The sequence below is a fragment of the Macrobrachium nipponense genome, chromosome 9, assembly GCF_015104395.2.
Source record: "Macrobrachium nipponense isolate FS-2020 chromosome 9, ASM1510439v2, whole genome shotgun sequence".
Lineage (NCBI taxonomy): Eukaryota > Metazoa > Arthropoda > Malacostraca > Decapoda > Palaemonidae > Macrobrachium > Macrobrachium nipponense.
In genome coordinates, this window is record NC_061110.1 from 108,760,850 (window position 1) to 108,770,789 (window position 9,940).

Here is a 9,940-nt window from a genome sequence, read left to right on the forward strand (position 1 = left end):
ACACAAGATAAACCGAGGCTATGATTGCTACGACGTCTTCCTTTGTGATAAATGAATAACACTACATTTTCTTTAATTTATGTAAATAAGGGAAAACTTTTGACTATTTTCTTTTATCATTGGTTAAAATAAGAGTTATTTTTTCATAAGTTTGCATACTGTGGATTAGGAGCCCATATTCAGAATGTAAAAATACTCTTACTGTTAATTCACCAATTAAAATACAAATATAACAGTTAGTAAACTCTTGCATTTCCACTGCAACCCCCTTTATATATGGTTAACAGCTAACTTTATATATCTATATTTTATCTGTCTATCTATCTAGCTATCTATCTGTATCTAATAAAAGGAGCCCATAAAAACGCCAAAATATAACAAGTAAGTATCTTAACCATAAACTTGAAAAAGTGATTCATAAAGGAAACGTAATTCTCTACCCACCCCCTCAAGACAAGACTAGAGAGACACCCAACAATAAAATAAAAATACCACTCCTGGACAGGGTGAAGACGGTGACACAGACTCTCGGAAAAGTTAACACTTTTGCCTTTACCTACCCAAATACCCTAGCCGAATTAACGTCCAACAAAAGCCAATCCCTAAAGACACAGACATATACAAAATCCCATGCCAAGACTGTGACCAATCTTACATCGGTTTTACATGAAAATCACTTCCCCCACAGATTAATATAACAACAGTGCTCAACTATTCTTAATCATAACCACAGAATGAACTCGAATTTGTCCCTTATAATTTATAGCAGCAAATGTCGGTACAAGAGCCAGATGACAGAGTTGGTCTTGATTAAACAAAGACAGGTAATAAACATCTCAAGGGACGCCTGGGATTCAGATATCATAGATAAAATTCTTCCTTCAACAAACGCTTAAGAAGATTAAATATAAATTATCAACGGGGTGACCTTGTTAAGTGGCTACTTGTGGCTGGATCTCTTGATTAAATGCCGCCTTTTCTGTAACTTTTCTCATTCATTACCTACCTGAAGAGAGAGACACCAGTCTCTGAAATATAGTGCTTACTTTCTATATTTTAGCATTTTTATAGGCTCCTTTTATTAGATGGAATTCTGTTGTAACGGAACATTTTTAACAATCATCAATATATATATATATATATATAATATATATATATATATATATATATATATATATATATATATATATATATATATATGTGTGTGTGTGTGTGTGTGTGTGTGTGTGTGTGTGTGTACTTATATAATATTAAAAAAAAAAGGCCGCAACATTTTCGTTTCATATCCAATTCACTATACCTCTGAATTAACCAATGTGATAAGTGATAAATGCTTCATGAACTGTGGGATTCGAACTATCACCTAGTTGACAAAGAGAGAAATCACAGTGACTATAACCCCTGAGCCATCAAGACAGGTATAAGTTTCATATATACTGAATCTGCTATACAAATGACTGTCGAATTCAGGTTTTTATGCTTAGAAAAGATATCAACCCACCTCCACCATTATCAGTGAATTGGTAAGTTTGCATCACTGGGCTAATTATGAATTTTGGTTGCACACATACAGTATCTGTATCTGTATATATATATATATATATATATATATATATATATATATATATATATATATATATATATATATATATATAATATATATATATATATATATATATATATATATAATATACGTGTTTGTGTATTACGAACGAAAGTCATTGCGCATCCAAAGTGATCAAATAACCAAATATATCTATAAAGTATTAAATGTCTTGGCAAATGTTTAAAAGAATAGGTGATGTGCTTTAGAGAGAGAGAGAGAGAGAGAGAGAGGAGAGAGAGAGAGAGAGAGAGAGAGAGAGAGAGAGAGAGAGAGAGAGAATGTGTAGTTTTGATTTCTGATTGACTTAAGTATCATTTCCAAAGCATACTTGGGATCTATATCATATAATAAATGCTTTCCTAAAAGGAGGGCTAAAATTAATCAAAGATAAGAACACATGAAATGCCAGTCAATGACATAAGTAATCACTTCATGGCGGTTAAACAGGAAATTAAAATAACATTTAAATAAATGAACGAAAAATGCAAGATTAAATATATTAATTCATTATTTTGTTAGGGTACATAGCGTTTCTCAAAATAATTACCTTTTAAAATACTCTTTTTAATCTTTCTTTTATTTTTTTTAAGGAAAACTGATTTGGCTCCTAGTTACATGATACAGAACTTAAAGCCATGAAACACCGAAGTAATTATGCGTAAGATGAATCATGAATGACTGTCTCAAGTTGCTTCACGGAGTTGGTGACCTTATTACAGAAAACTGGAAACAAGAAACAGAAGAAATCGACACATGACGATTAAGATATACGACAGAAATGAATTTGCAAGATAATGTCTTATTTCGCCCACGAGACACTTAAAGAAAGAGAGAGAGAGAGAGAGAGAGAGAGAGAGAGAGAGAGAGAGAGAGAGAGAGAGAGAAATGAAAGGAAAAATGAGTAAGGATGTATGACTCAGCAATGACTTTCAACGTAATACTGGATGAATTTTAAACTGGAAAGGTTTTCTGATTCGTGTAGTATTTCATAAATTCATATGCACACCTATCTATCTATCTGTCTATCAAACAATGTTTACTTAAATACATAAATCGATAACAAAAATTGCTCAATTATCTAACTATTTTGCCCTTCATATTAAAATAGGTACAACATTTTGCAATTATGTTTATATATCAAGAGAGCTCGATAATACCCTAAGTAGGTTTCAGAAACAGTATGAATTAGAGGAAACCATTTAAAATCTGTTTAATCTGGAAATTAAAGTATGTTCTGTCTTATGGTTTATTTTAAGTTAAATTTTCGTAAAAAAAAATTTAATATGATATTTCATCTTTCTCTCATTCAGAACAATAATATCTTGAGATGGATTACCTTCATATTATCTTGAATTCATTATTGTTGCCATTTCTAACTTTACTGAAGCTAATAAAGATACTCCAGATAGTATAAAGAATTCCTTTGTGCACTTTTTGATAATAATGATAATTTTGTTTCTATATTATTTCGAAATTAACCCTTGCTCCCGTTTTCTTCTTTCCTCCAGGGCTGGGACTCGGTCTTCTTTTTTTCTCCATCTTTTCTTACTTTTTTTGCAGGTCTGGTGTATATGAGGTCACCCAGTTGCCCGTTCCGTTAAACCCTTTAGAAAAAAAAATTAAATTCTAGTGCCAATATTTTAAATGGGGCGCAAAACATCTTTGCAATTCACTCTTAACAATGGCATCAGCATTAAAAATAATTCTATATTCTTTCATTTCGATAGTTTTTGTTTTATCGGATGTTAACGAATGCCAAACGAGTTTTGCAAGGTATTTATCACGTATCTTAAAAGGATTATTTTAATCAATAGCCTGAAAAAATCTTGTAGTTTTTAGTGAATAATATCAACTTCGGTACTATTTCACGGGCAAATTATTTTCTAAAAGCGAAGAAACCAATAAGACTTGATATAGCTCCAGCAATCTATGGAAATTAATACCACACACCATAAAAATGTTTAAGAACGACCATGACAGAATTCTTATCTGTAGATTTTGCAAAATAATGAAATCAAGTACCAGAGTGAACGGGAAAAAAATTGGATGTATGTGATGGATTCATGAATGTTAATGAAATGAAATTAACCTCCATAATAAGTACAAATTTGTATCAACTCAAATATCAATGTTACAGATTGGCTGTTGTTTTAGATTAGTTTAAGCTGACCTTATGCTAGCACAGGCTCTTGCTCACAGAACAGCCCGTAAGCGAATAGTAGCATATAAGCTTCCGGTTCGCGACTCGGTCTAGTCCTTGGCTGATGTTGGGTATGGAGGTAGGTCATAGATTGAGGCTCCGTTATCGTTAGTCATGGAGTGCGTGCAGGTGGACATATCAGAGGGGGAATTGGCACTGGAGGCGTTAATGGAGGCCATGGTATCACTGGAGGGGGAATTGGACGTGGTAGAATTCATGGTACATCACCGTCTCTGCTGTAGGTGGCTTCATAGACTCTTTAACTCTTAATAAAGGCCGTGTCCTTCGCGAGCTTCTGTTGTATGGACTCATGGGATTCATGTCGGCATCTTTATAAAGGTTGTTCTTGGATTCACAAAGGTTCTGATGTAGGGGTTCATAGGATTAATGGAGGTTTAATTGAAGGCAGTCATTGGAATCTACAAAGGTTCTGTTGCAGAGACTAGTGGGATTCACAGGGGCTTCATTGAAAGGGGTCAAGGGATTCACGGAGACTTCACTGAAAGGGGTCAAGAGATTCACGGAGACTTCACTGAAAGGGGTCAAGAGATTCACGGAGACTTCACTGAAAGGGGTCAAGGGATTCATGGAGAGTTCACTGAAAGGGGTCAAGGGATTCACGGGGTCTTCACTGAAAGGGGTCAAGGGATTCGCGGAGACTTCACTGAAAGGGGTCAAGGGATTCACGGAGACTTCACTGAAAGGGGTCACGGGATTCATGAAGGCTCTGTTGTAGTTATTCACAGGATTCATGCAGGCTCCGATTAAGGGGGACGTGGAATCCATAGAGGTATTGTTGAAGGGACCCGTAGGATTCACGGAGACTTCAAGGGATTCACGGTCTTATTGTAGGCAGTCATGGGATTTATGGGGGCTCCAATGAAGAGTGTCATGGAATCCAGAGAGGTTCTGTTCCAGGGACTTGTCGGTTTCACGGAGGCTCCATCGTAAGAGATAAAGGGATTCATGAATGTTTTCTTGTAAGGACTTGCGGGATTCACGGACCCTCTAATGAAAGGGGTTATGGGATCTACAAAGGTCTGGTTACAGGGACTCGTGAGGTTCACGGAGGTCCTGTTATAACCATTCATGTCATTTACGAAGTATCTTTAATTATAATTAACCAACTGTTTTGAAGATGTACAATGAAGACTTGAAGATTATTTCTTGCTGTTAAAACAACGCTATCTAAAAACATTTTATTTTGTTACAACACAAGCAAGTAACTTAATTCACCATCAGCCAATATCCGGTGCCAGTATTAGTAAAAAGAGTTATGTTATTTATTATACTTGAGTCACTTCTGGTAATTATCAATTAAAATAAATAAACAACGTTTATCACTCCTATTGCAAACAAACAAAATATAACAAAAACATTCTAAAAGTTCAAACAAAAGAATCATAAAACAGGTATCAAACGAAACTCTAATGTCCCTTCCATTCTCTACAGAAATGCAAAAACTGGCGAAGAATGTAGCTGGGAGGCAAACAATAAAAAAGTGAAGGCAAAATAAAAGTAAAAAACAAAAATGGAAAAAAAATAGCTTGAAGAAGGTCTTCTGACTTCTCGAGAATCCACTTTGGTATTGTTTGGCTTCAGCTCCGGACAAAAACTTGAACCCTGACAAGAGGACTTGAGGTCATGCACCTCCGTCATCAGGGCAAACGGGTTAAATGAGACTATTATTTTACAGAGAACGCACACAACGCAACTTTCGGTCATAGTTGGCTTTAAAATTAAAGGAGAAAATTAAACACTGAAATAATCAGAGAATTTTTTTATAGTAGGCTCAGGTGTTATCCTAATTGTGGGGTAGTTTCTGCGTTTTGCATTCACTAGCTTTGGTGAATGTGGTGCAAATGTTGTAGAATGTCTCTCAAAAAGCGCTAAACTACATAATTCATCCCTCCTCCCTCCCACCCGCCCCACCCTAACCCACACTTAAACATTCTAGACCCTCACTCTAATCTGATCCTTCTGCATGCTAATCAGCTGTGCTTGGACTTTTAGATTTCGTTACACTATATAAATAACTTTTTAAGAGCCCTTCTAGTTAAACACAGAAGCAAATAAAGAAAAAAAATAACTCGCATAATGGATGTACAAATCGTTGAGAAAACATTTTTTTTCTTTAAAATCAATATAATTTATTTTTGTACCGACGCGTCATAACATAAAAGCCATGAGACGAATCATCTCGTCTTTCTGAGCAAGTTCATGATGAAGGAAGTTACCGAGTAAAGTTTTAATGGATATCAGTGAAGATTAGGCGAGTTTTCATGACGAAAAAGCCGTCGCATCTTCACCGGTACCGTTCAGCAATTAATTGACAGGAGGGAGTCACCCATTAAATGTTATCACCGAGTTTCATCGAAAGCAAGTAATGAGTTTTCATGTAATCCTTATAAAAGACAGGCATGAAGACAAGCAGGTGGACAAATGAGCAAAATGTAAAGTTTATAAAGGAGAAAAGAGGTTCATAAAGAATCATAGAAACATTTTATTTTGCTTACAATTGTAATTTTATGCAAGGTGCTCCATGGAAAAACTTCTAACCCTAAAAGGTTAATATATTAATTACCTTTTATCAAAGTATTTAGAATGAAAGACATTCGTTAAATTTTCATTGAATTCCTAACTTATGCAATAATAAGGCCTCTTTATATTTCTATTAACACGCAAGTTCTTAACGTTCATGCCAAGTCATTCAGTTTTATATTTATGAAAAAAATATACATTGCTTCAAGATTACGCGTATTAATATTCCTCTGTCAACTATGAAATATTGGTTTTCAAATTGTAATTCATAATCACAAATTGTTAACAGGTTAGTGTGATAATTCTTTCTTATACAGACCGTAGATAATGACGACCCTTCATTGCATAGCAAAACCTAATTATTAAAAAAAATTGCATATAATTGCGATGGAGTTTACATATAAATGAACGGTGTTATGTACAGTATATAATATCTCAGAAATATCTAATGTTCCTGAACCATACCTCAGTGTATACTCCAAAATTAGCGCCACAAAGAAAGATTATTTTGTCTACGAAAAGACAAATACTTATTTTCACAGTTCATACAGAGTGAAGCATAAGGATAAGACCAAGTATAAGTATGAAAAGTTTCAAGCCGAGAAGAGAAGGTTTGTATGGATAGGGGCAACTGGAAATTTTGGAGAGAATTGCAAATAACTGTGATTGAAATATCGAAAAAAAAGAGACATAACATTGTAAAATATAAGTTATATCGCAATGCAATATTGATCTTCTCAACATTTGTTTGAATGTGGGAACACAAAAGGTAGGAAGCAAATAGGAAGAAAATGACTACGATGTTATTATAGCAAGCTCGTATGAACTTTTGTATAAACTTCATCAAAATAATATACGCAAATAGCTAGTTAAAAAATATTAATACTTTCAAAATCTTGTAGATTTAATATTTGTTCGTTAAGACAAAAAAGGTATTAGAAATAATTCTTAGGTAATAACAGTTATAATTTATCAGCAAAGACCGAGTGCCTCCAATATAAACCCGACTATGATGCATTTTCACCATTAAACATTTGTGCCCTTGATCTCTGGCCTAATAAACATTCATATTTTAAAGCTAATCAATAGGGAAATGCTGTCATAATTTGTGAATAGAGAACAGATACCACTACTTGCAAGAACTGAAGCTAACCTAAATCAGTGGCATTGACCTTCGGCCTTTACTGATGGTAAGTATAAATACTCTTTCAAGTTTTTATCAAGAAACTTGAACTAGAAATTCTGTGACCTTAATATTTCACTTTCAAAGGTAAAACTAAGTGAACTTTGTTATTGAACTTTCGCAGTAATTGTCTTCATGAAATTAATACGACAAATATCTAGTAGGTTACGAATCATTCAATCCTCTCTTAATCTAAGGTATTATTCTATGGCTTTTCAACCTGGAGTAGTCTTCTGCCAAAATTCAAAAACATCAATACGCACGAATGAATGTTTCATTAAAATTCCTCAAAATTCACTCATTAGCTTTCACGTAATCCTCCTGATACGAAAGACAGAGTGCCAGAAAATAAGAAAAAAAAAAACATGTACAAATTTCAGCTATACTAAAATATTTGTAGCTCCAGAAAGGTGGACAGCAAGAAGAGTTTATTGCAAAACATCTCAGAGGTTGAAATAAAAAGCAAGGACCGCTGAGTTATGTAAGGACCAGCTCCAAATTCACTAAAAAAACTTGCCATGAAAAAAACATAATTATGATACAGCGTCCACAGTAAAAAATCTTAGCCATATATAACTTAGCGTCGATAACATGGCCACAATGCTTATTATGGTGTGTTATATAGTTACCTTAAAAAGCATAAATAAAAATCTAATAATAGATTATTTTACTCTAGTTTAAAATTTAGCTATTTCTAATGTTATAGTCATCTTTTATCCTTAAAGTACTAAGGAAGAATAGATTGGCCTTCATAGTAGAATGGCCTTTCATCAGGTTTTATGAAAATAAAAAAAAATAATATTTATTCAAGCAAAAAAAATCCTTTTTAGCAAACTACAAACTATAAATTAGGCTGAAAAAAAAAACGCATCAAATAGATTCACCAACAAAAACTAACGAACAGAATGAGATAGTCGCTCTTTTTCTCTACCCTTGGTCCTAATACCTATGATTCAAATTTGGAAGAAAAACATCAACAACAAACTTTTTTTATCAATTATCCTTAACTATAAGAGGCAGCATTATAAAACCTTTGCCTCATTCTGTCTGTAAGCTCTAAAATGGTAAGTCAGTAGCTTTTCGAATGTGTTCTGATAAAAGGTAGTCTTTAAAAACAAAGAGAATCATTAGGCTTAGTAGATGTCTCATGGGTATTTTACTTGAACTGACTAATAAGAATTGCTAAAGCTATGGAAACTTAACTGAAGCACATTGTACCTTTATTTGCTGTGAATTTAAATGTTAATAGAATTAATCAACTGGATCATTTTAGTTATATTCTTAAAAGAAATTATTCCTACTTTTTTAATGGCAGTATAATTCAAAAAAGTGAAAATTATATATGAACTGAAATTTACCAGAAAGAATATTTTTCAGGACTAGATTTTAACAGTCATCTCCATTACAGGCATTTCGTCTTATACTAAGCTTCACCACAGTGGTCTTGCTAGTGAGGGCTGAAGAACATAACGTACATGATGGCATAAAAGAACTCGAGGTTCCAGAACGGTCTAGTGCAGCAGATGAACAGAGTGGATCTGTTGTCACTGATGGTGACCTACAAGAACCTGATGGCTTCAACGAACACGACAGTTCAGTTGTAAAAAGTACTGACGTAGAGAGCACTGGTGGCTTGGAGGTATCTGATCACTCTGCTGTAGTTGGCAGTGACCTAAGGGGGCTTGGCAGTTTAGAACCTGGTAGTTCTGTTCTTGGTGGTGACCTTATGCATGGTTTGGAGCATGGTGACTTAAGAAGACCTGATGGTATCGAGCGTGGCGAGTCTATTGCAGTAGATGGGGATCTCAGTGAACCTCGAGTTCCCAGTCATGGCGACTCTACTGTAGTAGCTGGTTACCCAACAGAACTTAGAGGTGTAGGCCGTGGGAGTTCTGTTGCAGTGGGTGGGGCTCACAGGAGTCACAGTAGAGGGCTGAGCAGTTATAAAACTATAAGTAGTGGCTATCGAGGATTTGCTTTGCGAGGACAGAGTGGAGCCTTTGGAATAAATACCGGACCTCCAAGATATGTTGGCTCCAGAAAACATGTGGCCATTATTCCCGGCAGAGTAATCGTGGTTGGACATGCCAACCCTGCTCTTTTAAATCAAAAAGGACCTAAATCCTATGGAGGATACGGATCATACGGAAGGCCCAGGCCTTATGGGGGATATAATTACTACAGACTACCCAGTTACACAGGATCCTATACTACTGGAAGGAAAGTAGTGTACCCCTCGTATAAAATCCCATACAGAGGCCATTATAGCTATGGTGGCCGGTATAACTATGGTAGCCTTCACGGCATCCGTTATAGTTATGGTAACCGATATGGTCATGGTGGTGGCGGTCATGGTTATGGTAGGTATGGGTATGGTGGTCGTTATGGGAAATAGAAGTATTCGACCTTG

General features: G+C 35.0%; 1 protein-coding gene across 1 annotated transcript in view; it reads left to right on the forward strand.

Moving 5' to 3' along the window:
* The first annotated feature begins 8,578 nt into the window (after positions 1 to 8,578).
* Positions 8,579 to 9,940, forward strand: part of LOC135217956 (shematrin-like protein 2) — a 1,834-nt gene continuing 472 nt past the window's right edge. Inside the window, exons 1-2 of the mRNA XM_064254062.1 lie at positions 8,579 to 8,594; positions 8,939 to 9,940. The exon at positions 8,939 to 9,940 is cut by the window's right edge and continues 472 nt beyond it. Of these exons, the coding sequence (XP_064110132.1) occupies positions 8,592 to 8,594; positions 8,939 to 9,925 (990 nt within the window). The 5' untranslated portion in view covers positions 8,579 to 8,591 and the 3' untranslated portion in view covers positions 9,926 to 9,940. The remainder of the gene's footprint in view (positions 8,595 to 8,938) is intronic.